General features: G+C 52.8%; 1 protein-coding gene across 10 annotated transcripts in view; it reads right to left on the bottom strand.

The window, feature by feature from the left end:
• Window positions 1–1,733: 1,733 nt before the first annotated feature.
• Window positions 1,734–14,551, bottom strand: part of usp54b (ubiquitin specific peptidase 54b) — a 62,347-nt gene continuing 49,529 nt past the window's right edge. For 7 of the 10 annotated variants that reach the window (XM_062474987.1, XM_062474989.1, XM_062474992.1 and 4 more), the window contains 9 exons: window positions 13,015–13,328; window positions 12,864–12,924; window positions 12,518–12,642; window positions 12,046–12,204; window positions 9,866–10,013; window positions 7,907–8,691; window positions 7,676–7,797; window positions 7,404–7,532; window positions 1,734–3,227 (listed from right to left, as the gene is read on the bottom strand). In XM_062474987.1, the coding sequence (XP_062330971.1) occupies window positions 3,162–3,227; window positions 7,404–7,532; window positions 7,676–7,797; window positions 7,907–8,691; window positions 9,866–10,013; window positions 12,046–12,204; window positions 12,518–12,642; window positions 12,864–12,924; window positions 13,015–13,328 (1,909 nt within the window). In that variant the 3' untranslated portion in view covers window positions 1,734–3,161. Of the gene's footprint in view, window positions 3,228–3,312; window positions 3,429–7,399; window positions 7,533–7,675; window positions 7,798–7,906; window positions 8,692–9,865; window positions 10,014–12,045; window positions 12,205–12,517; window positions 12,643–12,863; window positions 12,925–13,014; window positions 13,329–14,551 lie in introns of those variants that run through there. The other 3 variants (XR_009931900.1, XR_009931901.1, XM_062474993.1) reach the window with 3 other exon arrangements.

Below are 14,551 nucleotides of genomic sequence, written 5' to 3'. Positions count from 1 at the left end.
GCTTGCATGACGATTCTGTTTTGCTGTGACTTATTGAGGGGAGGGTACAGTGGCATTGAGCGCTGTGTCATCATGTGTGTTATTGTGTGTGTATGTGTGTTGTTTGTGTGTGTGTTATTGTGTGAGTGTGTGTTATTGTGTGTGTGTGTTGGAGTGTGACATGAGCAGACCACGTGAGCTGGGCTCCCTGGTAGCTGACTCTATTGTGCAGGTACTGTCTGTAAAACTTGAAGTGTTTATAGCCCTTCATTAAAACTTGTTTCCTCAACTAGTCCCTCACTTCACACACACACATGCACACACACACACACACATACACGCACACACACACATACACGCACACACACACACACACACACACACACACACACACACACACACACACATACACGCACACACACACACACACACACACACACACGCACACACACACACACACACACATACATACACACACACACACACACACATACACGCACACACACACACACACACACACACACACACACACATACACACACACACACACACACGCACACACACACACGCACACACACGCACACACACACACACACACACACACACACACACACACACACACACACACACACACACACTATACTCAAGTCACCCATTCACTCTTACATTCATATAACCTCTCCCTGCACCTGTCCAGGTCATAGCCCCCCCACCCTCCCACAACAAATGAGACAGGACACAGAGACTAGAGGGTGTTACGCCCCCTGTGAGAGGGCATCGGTAATAACTTTATTGCAAAAATACAGGTTCCCTCTTTCCCAGAGCTGCGACAGCCCAGTCCCAACAAGCACACGCAGCGAACACACTCCCACACACAAGCATCCTGCCACCCTGTTCTCTCACTGCTCTATTTAACACTGCTTCCTCCACATTCACCTTCCCCAAGTCTCTCAACATGCACCCTCACATCCTTTCCCTCTCTCTCTCTCTCTCTCTCTCTCTCTCTCTCTCTCTCTCTCTCTCTCTCTCTCTCTCTCTCTCTCTCTCTCTCTCTCTCTCTCTCTCTCTCTCTCTCTCCCTCCCTCATCTCTCATTCCTTTGGCTGTCTTTGCCCCAGTAGCACAGAGGCCATCTGATATCACAGCAGCATCACTATGTCTTATATCCTATAAGCAGTCTTCTGTCTTGACTCTGGTAAACAAAGCCTTCATGGGCGTGTCTTTTTCCTGCGTCTCTTAGGTCGTAGGTCACAAGGGAAGGTTGATTTGCATAGCGGACTCATGCGCTACAGTTTTGCTACATTCTTCCACATCCAGAAAGGAAAGAACAACAACAGAACACCAGAAACAGTCAAACTAAACAACAATGTTAAAAACACTGCTTGAGTAAGTGCCAACCTTTGGTTTAGTTACAACAATCAATCATCAATAGAACAGACCTCTAGGTTGAAGTTTCATGTCTCATTATCCAGTTTTCAGTAAAGACTTTAAATCATATCACATTACATTGGTGAAAGTATTTGGTATGAATGACGGAACTCCAAACTATATTAGACGGTTTTACTCTTAGGGGTTTCTCAAAGTCACTTTATGACTGAGTTATGTCATAACTATCTTATTACTGTTCATACCAGTGTTAAAACTGAAGGATGAGACATCTTCATGAGTAAAATACACGGTTGCCTGAAAATATACCTCTAATACAGACATTTCATATAAAGCATATTTATATTTGACATTGGACTTGTTCCAGGCTGTAGTTAAAAAGGTTTTATTCACATCGGAGGAAGAGCGGGGTTGGAGAGGGCGGGAGGGAGAAAAAGTCTGTCAGTTAGGTTCCAATTAAAGTTAACCTGAGGCCACAAATAAAGCAGATTATATGAAGTTGAAACCAGCCGCCCCCCTCTCTTTCACCAAGTACACTTCAATAAATACTCAATGTCCCTTAGAGTCATTCTCAACGTACACATCACACTGTAAACTTGGCCTGTGGTCATCATCTCTCTCTACCGCTCCAGTGAGCTGTCAGTCCTGCCGCTGGCTGTGTAAAGGAAACGAGAAGGAAAGGAGAGCGGAGAGAAACGGAAGCGCTTTGTCTTTGCCTCGTCGAATCTCCCGGCAGAAACAGGGAGAGCTGTCATTAGGGTGGGCAGCAGGTGGAAGTCTAGCTTGACACTTGTAAAGTGCATCCCCCTCTTCATGATGCAGACATGAGGTTTAAGAAGAAGAACAAGTACCACTTAAGTTATTCAGATATCATCGTTATTATGGTTATGAACATTCCATAAGGTCTTCAGTTAACATACAGGTTTCATACGAGTTTCTGAACATGATGTTTAGTTATTCTACAGTTCAGGCCCAGGTGTGGGGTTCGCAACTGTGTACGAACAAGCACAGATTAGCATGGCAGTTTGTCTGTCGGCTAGGACGTCCTCTTTCTGGATACCATGGAAACCTCACGGTCCGAGGGGTGTGCGTCCTGCAGGAAATGCCCATTGAAGAGAGAGGAAGATGCGTGGCTAAACAATGAGGCCCTATATTACACCCCAGAGGATCTGCCAGTGGGTCAGTGCAGGTGGATCCAGAATACAGTGGGTAGAGGGTTAGCTAGCATAAAGGCCAGATAACCTATCCACCCATTAAGGTAAAACCATACTAGTTAGAAGATTAGCTAGCATAGAGGCTAAGCTAGCTCACATACCAACCTGTTAAGATAGGATCAGACGAGTTAGAGGGTTAGCTAGCGTAGAGGCTAGGTTAGCTCACCTATCCACCCATAAAAGTAAGACCAGACTAGTTAAGAGGGTTAGCTACCAGCTAAGCTAGCTCACCTACCGACCCGTTTAGATAGGACTAGTTAGAGGGTTAGCTTCAGGCTAGGCTAGCTCACCTCCCCACCCTGTGCAGTAAAGGAGCCTGAGGGGGGTGGACAGTCCAGGGTGAGAAGATTCTGATGTTGTTGCGTGGGCCCCAGCATCAGGGTGAGAAGGACTGCATAGACAAAGTAGAGGACAGGGCTGGAAGAACAGGGAGGCAGGAGAGGTAGGTGAGGGGCTACATATAATAGTGGACTGTATTTGTATAACTGGGTATGTGTGTTTGTGTAGGGGAGGGGCGGGGCGGGGTAGGGCGTGGCGGGGGCAGCTTCCCTTGAGGATAGTGCAGGTGCAGGAGACCGTGCCTCTAGTCCGAGGAGAGCTTGACCCCTGTCAGACACAGCCAGAAACTCCCCGCGCCATTGGACAGCTCCTGCAGGGGGATGCAGAGACAGAAACCAATCAGGATCAACAGCAGTCACCTGGACATCGTGACGAAACAGAAATGTACCAGTTACCTGATGAAGAGTACATGATGAGGATGATGAAGGTGACGAGGAAGAAGATGAGGATAATGATGATGATCATGGCGGTGACAAGCACTCAGATGAGAGCAACTAGGCAAGGTATCTATCTGGGAAAGAATCAGTGAGAGGAGAGAGAGAGAAAGAGAGAATTAGAGAGAGTGAGAAAGGAGAGAGACAGAAAGGAGAGAGAAAGGAAGAGAGTGAGAGAGAAATGGAGTTAGGCCTGAAAGGGTTAACTAAAGTTAGGGAGGAAGCACACCAAGACTCCTCCTTCTCCTGCCTCCGCCTTCACGCTGGCCACGCGCCTCCCCCCACTCGCTCCTGCCTCCTGGCCTTTCCCTGTGTCTCCCTCCCTCTGGGCCGCTATCCTCATGGGCGGCTCCGCTCTGGACCGCCCGCCCCTTCCGGCTGCTGCCCATCCCGTCGGTGCCCTGCCCGCTCCTGGCCTGCCTCTCCCGCTGCTGGGCGCCGGGCCGCGCCTGGCAGGTTCTTGCCTAGCCCATGCCCCCTGTTCTCCTGCCCCGGCTACTGCCCTTGCCGGCCTTCCTGCCGTTGCGGCGTTCGTCGCCTCCCGGGGCGCTCCGACCCCGGCCCTGTTCCTGCCCCTGCTCGCTCCGGTCTGACCCTGCCCCCTCAGGGCTGCGCCCCTCTAACCTTGCCCTGTGCCTCCTTCCTGCAGGTGGCTCCGGGCCACCCGCCCGCTCCGGCCGCTGCCGTTCCCGTCGGCTCCCTGCCTGCTCCCGCCTCCTGCTCCCGCCCCGCCTCTCCCGCTGCTGGGCTGTGCCTGGCGGATTGCAGCCTCGCCCCCGGCCCCTGTTCCCCTGGTCCGGCTCTTGCCCTCGTTGACCTTCCTGCCCTGTTTGCGGTGTTCGTCGCCTCCATGGGCTCCCCACCGCCCCTCTGCCCTGCGCCTGGCCCAGCCCCTGCTTGCTCTGGACTGGCCCTGCCTCCTCCGGGCTGCGCCCCTCTGCCCTGCGCCTGGCCCAGCCCCTGCTTGCTCTGGACTGGCCCTGCCTCCTCCGGGCTGCGCCCCTCTGCCCTTGCCCTGTGCTTTCCCTCCTGCAGGTGGCTCCGCTCCGGCCAACCTGCCCGCCCCGGCTGCTGCCTTTGCGCCGCCAGCGGCGCTGCCTGCTCCCTGGCCCCCTTTCGCCTCCTCCGGCCCTCCTTCCCCTGCCCCTCCCTGCAGCCCCTCCTGTCCGGACCCGCGGGCACTGACCCTGGTGGTCCGTTGCGATTTCGATGGCTGCTCTTTGTCTGCCTGCCGGAGCCTCCGTGCATGCTCTCTGCGGAGGGACCCACCCTCGCTCCTCCTGCTCCCTCGACCCAGCCGGCCTGCGGGCCTTGGGACCGCGTTCGAGGCCCTCCCATCCACCCGCCTTTCTGGGTTTTCTTGGGGTTCACTGGCAGGACTCAAACTGCTTGCTGTCCGCCTGGCATTGGATACAAAAGCAGGCCGTGCATCTTCGGGTTTCTTGAAGCACTCCGCTGGATCCTCCTCAATGAGTCCCCTCCTCCTCCATCTCCTGGACGACTTCCTCACTATCGGCCCCCCTTCATCTCCACTGGCGCAAGGCCCCCACACTGCATCAGGCTTGGCTCTGCTACCAGCCTCCACCAACCACATCAGGCATGGCTCTGCTACCAGCCTCCACCAACCACATCAGGCATGGCTCTGCTACCAGCCTACACCACACTGCATTAGGCTCGGCTCTGCTACCGGCCTCCACCACACTGAATTAGGCTTGGCTCTGCTACCAGCCTCAGGCTTGACTCTGCTACCAGCCTCCACGAACCACAACAGGCTTGGCTCTGCTACCAGCCTCAGGCTTGACTCTGCTACCAGCCTCCACGAACCACAACAGGCTTGGTTCCGCTACCAGCCTCCTTCACACCGCATTAGGTTTGGCTCTGCTACCAGCCTCTACCACACCGCATCAGGCTTGGCTCTGCTACCAGCCTCTACCACACCGCATCAGGCTTGGCTCTGCTACCAGCCTCTACACTGCATCAGGCTTGGCTCTGCTACCAGCCTCTACCACACTGCATCAGGCTTGGCTCTGCTACCAGCCTTTATGAACCGCAACAGGCTTGGCTCTGCTACCAGCCTTTATGAACCACAACAGGCTTGGCTCTGCTACCAGCCTCCACACTGCATTAGGCTTGGCTCTGCTACCAGCCTCTACCTCACTGCATTGGGCTTGGCTCTGCTACCAGCCTCTACCACACCGCATCAGGCTTGGATCTGCTACCAGCCTCTACACTGCATCAGGCTTGGCTCTGCTTCCAGCCTCTACCACACTGCATCAGGCTTGGCTCTGCTACCAGCCTTTATGAACCGCAACAGGCTTGGCTCTGCTACCAGCCTTGATGAACCACAACAGGCTTGGCTCTGCTACCAGCCTCTACCTCACTGCATCGGGCTCGGCTCTGCTACCAGCCTCTACCACACTGCATCATGTTCGGCTCTGCTACCAGCTTCCTCCACCATCAGGCTTGGCCTGCTACCAGCCTCCACCAACCGCCTACACCAACCACATCAGGCTCTGTTCTCTACCAGCCCCTCCTCGCTATTACACTAACTCCCCCTCCCGTCTCTCCATCCAGAAATTGCCTCTTGGCACAAGAGACGGACCACTTCCTATTTCCGGATCCTCCGTTTTCCTGTACCATCTTCCCATGATGGCACCCCTCCACAACCTTCACTCCACACCCAAGAGGCCATCCTCCAAGCTTCATTCCACGCACACATACACCTCTCCATCCGCACTTCCACTATCCTGTACCTTGGCAGCATCGGCTTCATCAACTTCTTCTGCAAGTTGCTCTCCCTCTGCACGGCTCCCCCTCACTGCCGACCTGCTAGCCGCCTGCATACACACCGCGCACTGGCTACTCCTCCCCTTCCACCGATTCCACCCAAGAGGCCATGCTCCTCCTGGCCTTCTTTGGCTCCCTGAGGTGCTTGAGTTCACGTCCACCTTCAACCCCTACGCTCACCCATGCGTCTCTGGCATCACGCTACATTCCCCAGACAAATTCATCTTCACCCTAAAACGCAGCAAATCAGAACAGGCCAGCTGTTCCGATCTTCCTCTTCTGCCTTAACTCTCCCCTCAGCCCCTATGAGTCCCTGGATAATCTGGCTCTCTCCAAACCAAGAAGCCATGCCCTCCCCTCCAGCCCACCATTCCTCACGGAATCAGGACATGTCGCCTCCCGCTTCTGGTTCCACCATCATCCTCGCCAAATCAGGTATTGACCCTTCACACTATTCCGCACATTCATTCAGGATCGGTACGGCCTCCTCTGCTTCCAGCCAGGGCGTTGCTGACCACACCATCCAGCTCCTGGGTCGCTGGTCCTCCCCAGGCATACCGCTCATACGTCAGGACCAACATCCCCGACCGTCACCACAGTCAGGCTTGCATCAGCCTCGCTGCAGCCCGTAGGTGAGTCTGTTCCTTTTGGGGATCTGCTTGAGCTGCTGCTCGGCCGTGACCCATTAGGACTCTCCGCCACACCCCGAGTCCATGCCCGGACACCAGACCCGGCTCTGCTACCGGACTCCTCCACCATCGGGCTTGGCTCTGCTACCAGCTCTGCTTCAATAAAAGCTATCTATTCAATCTATGGTGTGATTACTGAACTCGTGAAAGGAGAGATAGAGTGAGAGAGAAAGGAGAGATAGAGTGATCTGGATCAGAATTATCTGGATTTTGAAATCCCATGTTTTGCTATCTAGGATCAGGTAATCCATTTCACATTTGTACTGGTTTTTCGAAGCAACACTGGATTGAATCAGCCTGATCCAGATACAAACTTTTCAAGATTACCAAACTAAAAAGTTTGGAACAACACATATTGAAGGTTTGATCCAGATCAAAACCAAGACTGGATTACATGATCAAATCCAATTTCAGAATCATTTTTTAAATTTGGAACAACCCATCTTCAAGATTTGATCCAACCCAAAAGCCGAACTCCGATCAGATCACTTCTGAACAAATGGCCTGAGGAGACGGGGGATGACAGTACAGACAGAGAGATAGTTCCGGCACATGGCCACAAGGGGGCAGACTTACGAAGCTGCGTGTAGCCGTCAGGCGGTTGCGGTGGCCGCTGACAATAGTGCCGCTTGAACTGCGACTAATCTGACGCAGATTATTATCATTCGACTCCGCCCCCAAACACTGACCGTGCATCGTCATTGGCTGGGAGAAAAAGAAATAGACTTTGACACGTAAACTATCAAAACATGTTATGTGTGAACATAAGAGAAAAGAAAACAAATTGCTAAATAATGAAAATAAAAGAGAGAGAGAGAGATAGTGTGTGTGTGCGTGTGTGAGCTCACCCGGCTGTAGCAGGTGCTGGTACGGTTGGTGGTGTACACCCTCCTCTCCACATCAGCGTTGGGGGTCTGAGAGCGAGCCTGGGATGCTTGGCGTTGCAGGAGGCGCTCTGCTGGACTACACACTACCCCCCAGGGAGACATGACAGACTGAGACACAAGCTGGGGCATCCATACCCTAACTAGCATTATGCAGGGACAGTGCTCAGTGTAGAGAGTGTGTGTGTGCGTTACCTGTTCTTCCTGCTCGTAAGCTAGCCTGGTACAGCGAGTCCAGCTCAGACAGCTCTGCCTTCTCAGAACCACAGGGCTCCTGGAGCTGCCGTGGGGAATCCTGGGAGTTGTAGTTCGGGGTTGAGGCGCTAGGCATGGTGAGAGCAGAGCGGTCAGGAGGTGTGTCGTACAGGGCTACCACTGCATCCGGCCGGTCCAGGCTCCAGGAGGACCAATGACACGTGGCGGTGTGAGTGGCCGCTCTCCGGCTGGGCCAATGGCGCGGGGCAGGGGAGCAGGGCGGCCGGGGGAGGGGGGGGGGAGGAGGGGGTGTGGTGTGGGTGTGTGAACACTCTGAGTGTGTTCCCGGTGGTTTCCCTGTGTGTGAGGGCTGACCGTGTGTTTCCTGGGGCTCAGACAGCGTATGTGTGTCCCAGAGACGTAGTGGTAATGAGGGCAGGGAGATGGCCAGATGTTTCCCCAGGGGTCGTACACTCACCCCGCCTACCTGCAGCCACTCACACAGCCTTATCCCCGCTTCTCCTCCCTCACTCGTCCTCTCCTCCACTCCACCTTCCCCATCCTCACCCCTCCCGCTCTCCCCCGCACCCAAGAGAAGGCCATCTCCCTCCTCCTCACCCCAGGAAGCGGGGCCGCTGGCGGGAGTGAAGGGGAGGTGGGGAGGGGGGGGTTGGTAGGGTGGAGGACGGGGTCTGGGGCCCAGAGCAGCTTCCTGGTTGGCTGCCTGGTCCTCCTCTTCCTCCTGATTGGGCGTCAGCAATACTTGGACCGAGCCAGGCTGTTCACTGGGGGGCAGGGCAGAAGAGGGAGGGCGTTTCAGGGACCAACAAGCCCAGCCAATCATCAAAGGACATTCCACGACAAGGGGAACACTCTTACAGTGTGTTGGATGTACATTACGGATGGATGGAGGAAATCACATCCATGTAGTGTATGAGCACTCGCGCGCATGCACACACACACAAACCCTAACCCGCACACACAGACACACACACATATACACACACACAGTATCAACCCCCACCCCCTATATTAACTCCCCACATCTCCTCCTCCAATAGTAATTACCCAGCAGGCTATGCAGACGGGGGCCATAAATTCGACCTGGGTGTTGATCAATAGAGGGATGGACGGTCTTAAAGAGGAAAAACACTCCTGTCTACCTCCTGTACTGACCACAGACACAATCCAACCCGTCATAGCACACACACCATCCATGACCAGAGTCTACACAGACACACACACACACACACACACACAGACAGACAGACATACAAGAACCAGCCCAGACAAGGACAGACCAGCACATGCCATCAAATACTAGCACAGACCAGCCCAGACCAGCCCAAACCATCGCATACTAGCACAGACCAGCCCAAACCATCGCATACTAGCACAGACCAGCCCACTAGCACAAACAAGCCCAGACCAGCCCAAACCATCGCATACTAGCACAGACCAGCCCAAACCATCGCATACTAGCACAGACCAGCCCAAACCACCACATACTAGCACAGACCAGCACGTTCCAGCACAGACCAGCTGAGAAGCACATTCCAGCACAGACCAGCTTTGGGAGGAGCAGACATGGACCAGCACAGACCAGAAAGCAAGCGTTGCCACAACACACACACACACAAAGACACTCTGAGCCCGTTTAAGCAGCACACGTGACACAGACGGCAGCAAAGCAGAGCAGCACAACCACAGACACACAGAAGCACAGGCCTCTTCTACCAGGAACACAAGCACAGTTGGTGACACAGAGCCAGGGCCCTACGGAGAGTTTTGACAGGCAGTTCTGGGGACACACAAAGGGGTCCAGCAGAGGGGTTCAGCAGGCAGCTGTATGGACGCACTGTGGGGTCCACAGGTGTGTTTTGGACAGGCAGTGGGGAGAACACACACACAGAGGGTCTGAGGTCATCACTATGGAGACACAGGGGACAGTTGTGGTACCTGCGAGGCCCCTGTGGGCGGGTCCTTCCTGTCTCCCGTTCCATTTCCTGTTCCTGCCTGCGTTTGATTGGGCCACCCGTGCTCCTCATGCACGCAGCTACAGCCAATCCGCTATGAGTGTTAGCCTCATGCAGGGGTCTGAGCACAGCTGAGAATGTTAACGACAGAGCAGGGGAGAGAACGAGAGAAAGGAGGATGAAAACAGAGAAGAGTGGGCGGGAGAATGAGGGACACAGGGAATTAGGGACAGAGAAGAGAGGGAAAAGAGAAAATGGAAAAAAGAGTGAGAAAGAGAGGCTAAAAAGAGAACAATATGGAGGAAACAAAGGCAGAAACAAGAGAAGCAGAGCAAAAGAAGGGATTATGAAGGGGCCGTCATGCAGTTAGCTCCTGTGTGTGTGTGTGTTTGCGCTCACGTGTGTGGTACATTCTGCAGATCCTGTGTGTCTGTATTGCAGGTCATACTGAGGTAAGTGTGAATGGGAGGAGGATCATTAGCTAAGGCTACGTTCTCAAGGCCAAGCGTCCCACAGGCCTCAGCAGGCAGAGGTCGAAGGTTAAAGGCACAACCAGGCTAGCAATGCTTACGTTGCTATAAATACAGCCCTGTGCAATGCTTAGCCTAGTGAATGTAGCCCAGCTGTGTGAGCGTGGTGTTAGTGGGTTAAGATGTAGTCAACACATCTGGGGAGCAACCATCACCCTCTGGCATGCATTCAGGAGCAGCACCATGTCCAGTTGTGTTGACAAACAGCCAGTGCAACAGCACCTTTTGGCTGGGTATTTATAGGACAGGGAGGGTAAATGGTTACTCCCGTTGTGTTAGCTGTGACGTGAGTGATGGAGCGAGGCAGATTGGACTGGTTAAAGTCAGCATGAACCACTGGCATAACGACAACACCATGTTGTACTGTACAGCCTAGGTTTAGGCGCGTGTGTGTGTTCGTGTTCGTATGCATGACAGCACAAACAGAAACTATTTGCTGACAGAAGGACAAACACTCAAAACACACCTAATTCATTAAGTAGTATCACAAGTATCATACAGCTATAACAGCTGGTCTGTAAAAACCCAAACTTGCATACACACATACAGACCTACATCCACACACATACACACAGACACTCTTGAATTTGGCTTGGACACAGAGGCTTTGGGCGGCTTCTGCTCCAATCCCTCCGCAGGGCAGCCAAGCACGGAAGGTTCCACCATGTCCAAGTCCCTCAGGTCAGAGACCATCCCAGGGGCTACTGGCTTGGGAACACTCTGGGTTAGGAGTTTACACAGATTTGCTTCATGTTGGCTGGTGTTAGCCCAACACAAGCAAAACCGGCACTCCTAGAGTCACACACACATGGTACATTAACACACAAGTAAGCACACAAGCTAAACTGGCATGCACAAACACTAGCCATGTGGGTTAACGTACAACAACCAAACACAATTATCTCCTAACTGTCCTTTGAACACTACACCACCCAACATGACCTCCAGCGTTGCCCTCCCTCCATCCCTCCAACCCCTCTCCTCCCTGTCTCCCCCAAAACAAGACTCTATATGTACCTACCCTGCTGTTGTAGCTGGTCCAGGTATGGACCTACCCTATTGTTGTAGCTGGTCCAGGTATATATCTACCCTGGTGTTGTAGCTTGTCCAGGTATGTACCTACCCTGCTGTTGTAGCTGGTCCAGGTATATATCTACCCTGGTGTTGTAGCTTGTCCAGGTATGTACCTACCCTGCTGTTGTAGCTGGTCCAGGTATGGACCTACCATATTGTTGTAGCTGGTCCAGGTATATATCTACCCTGCTGTTGTAGCTGGTCCAGGTATGTATCTACCCTGCTGTTGTAGCTGGTCCAGGTATGTATCTACCCTGCTGTTGTAGCTGGTCCAGGTATGTATCTACCCTGCTGTTGTAGCTGGTCCAGGTATATATCTACCCTGCTGTTGTAGCTGGTCCAGGTATGTATCTACCCTGCTGTTGTAGCTGGTCCAGGTATATATCTACCCTGCTGTTGTAGCTGGTCCAGGTATATATCTACCCTGCTGTTGTAGCTGGTCCAGGTATGTATCTACCCTGCTGTTGTAGCTGGTCCAGGTATATATCTACCCTGCTGTTGAAGCTGGTCCAGGTATGTATCTACCCTGCTGTTGTAGCTGGTCCAGGTATGCACCTACCCTGGTGTTGGAGCTGGTCCAGGTCCATGTACTTGCTGGGTTTGGGGTTGAAGCCCATGGCCACCTCCCTCTCAGCCTCCCTCAGCCTCTGCTGTTCCTGCTGACGAGCCCTCCTCGCCACCTCCTCCTGCAGCTCGTCCAGCTCACTGCGGCTGGAGCCTGCACACACACACAAACACACACAGTTACACACTGTTACACACACACACACACACACACACACACACACAAACACACACACACACACATACACACACACACAGTTACACACACAGTTACACACATACATACATGAGCACTCACAAAGTTACACACACACAAGCACATGAAAGGCTACAGATGATAAATGGTAGGCTGTTCCAATAACATGCATACACAGCCAAGTGGTTATACTATGCTTCAGCTCATAATCCCAGACACAGCACTAGCACCCCCCACACACACACACACACACACACACACACACACTCACCTGGTTGGGCTCTGCTACCCCAGTTGGGTGATGGCAGTTCTTGCAAGATAGCACCGCTGCTCTTGGACTTGGGCACAGATCTCCATGATGGGCCTGACATCAATACTCTCTTCTGTCCCAACTCTCTGAGAGAGAGAGATATATGGAGAGGGAGAGAGAGATGGAGAGAGAAAGAGAGAGAAGGAGAGGGAAAGAGAGAAGGAAAGAGGGAGAGATGGAGAGAGAGTAAGGGGGGAGAGAATGTGTGGATGTGTGTGTCTGTGTGTAGGTGTGTGTGTGTGTGTCTGTGTGTGTGGGTATGTGTGTGTGTGTCTGACTGTGTGGGTGTGTGTGTGTGTGTTTGTACCTGTCCGGGCTGCTGCTGTTCCTCTCACTGCTCTCGTAGCCGCTCTCCATCCGCTGAATCAGTCGAGGCTGATGCTCCACCCCTCTCAGGGGAGGCGGGGGGGGAGGAGGGGGCTGATGCTCCACCCCTCTCAGGGGAGGCGGGGGGGGAGGAGGGGGCTGATGCTCCACCCCTCTCAGGGGAGGCGGGGGGGGAGGAGGGGGCGGGGGCCTCACTGTCCCGTTGCCAAGCAATGCCAGCGCCCCCCCCTCAACCACAACTTCCCCCGCCTCCAGCCCCGCCCCTTCTGTTGCCTCCTGCAGGTTGGGGGCTGTGGGCAGGGTCCCGGGGTCCTGGGGTGGAGGGGGCGGAGGCATGGTGCTGTAGCCCAGAGGAGAGCCCCTCTGGTGGGTGAAGATGCTGTCAATGTTCAGGGCCTCCCTCCTGGGTCTCCACGCTGGCCGGTAACACCGGCCCCCGGAGGAGCTGGATGTGGAGAGGGAGGGGGGGGGGTCATGAAATAATCACCAGAGCACGGAGTTTAGAGGCAGGTAGGTAAGTTTGGCAAACCTTGCAATTTTAGCTTGAGTTTGAAAGGATTCAAACCAAAATATCCCACCCCCTGCCTTCAAAGCCACACCCCAAAACACATAAATGTGCTGCCTGACTACTGCCCGGGAGGTAGACAGACAGACAAGTAACCTGTCCAATCACTGCATTCGGTCTGAATGACCTACAATCATTAGTGCCAGTCCAAGTTTAATGATTGGTCAAATTTCTTCAGAAATTCACACTTTTATTTATTACTGTAACATTGGGAGTGTGGGTGTTGTGTCACGCATGAGCAGTAGCCCATTGTGTGCAAACTAAATTTGCATTTGATAAATCAAGTTGGCGGCCTATCTACAATACAGACAGATAGGCTAATAGACAGTGAACGTTGTCATACCCGAATCAAACTCCCTATTTCCCAACTCCATTCAGTAGGATATCTTTCTAGCGCATTTCCCATAGAAGTTGATCATCCTATAATAGCTGTAATGTAGGCTGTGTTTGTCTGTACAAAGATCTCCCACCCCCCCTCCTAACCACCAAGTGAATCGGCAGATTTGGTCTTGAGGCAAGTACCCATAATGTTTTACTATAGGTTTGTTGACTTTCAAGCATAATATATACCGTCTTCGTTTTCGGCTAATATTTTTGTTATACGTTTGTTTAAGTCTACATTAGAAGCGTTGTTAGACATAAAACTCTACTGGGGCACAGGCCCCAATTCATATGTGTTTTTTTTTCTTTCAAGCTTGCTGCGCACAATGCACTACTAGGCTATAGAAACTCCCCTTGCTTAACCTACTATACAACAGTTCAGGGATGCAAGTTTGATATCAGCTTTTGGCAGGAATTTTTTTCCGCATTCATTTGAGCACAAATACAGTTTTTTGGAGCTTCATGTAATATTGTTTTTATGTTTTAGTCAAAATAACATGATCGGTAGGCCTATCATTTAGAAACTATCTTTAGTTTTGTAATGTTTTCTTAGCCTACCTCAATTCTGACTTGTGTGCCGAGTCCGACACCTGGACTTCTGTGTGCGTGCTGCAGTGGCTATTTGGCAAGCTCAGAAGAGCGCGCTGACATGGAATTCTGCGTGCATCGGTTTGTGTTTATAAGCTTTGATTGGGATACTGCTTTTATTTTTTCCGGGATTA

Source organism: Osmerus eperlanus, chromosome 12 (genome assembly GCF_963692335.1).
Source record: "Osmerus eperlanus chromosome 12, fOsmEpe2.1, whole genome shotgun sequence".
Classification (NCBI taxonomy): Eukaryota; Metazoa; Chordata; class Actinopteri; order Osmeriformes; family Osmeridae; genus Osmerus; species Osmerus eperlanus.
The sequence above is the reverse complement of the archived record's forward strand: the minus strand, read 5'-3'. Positions and strand labels throughout refer to the sequence as shown.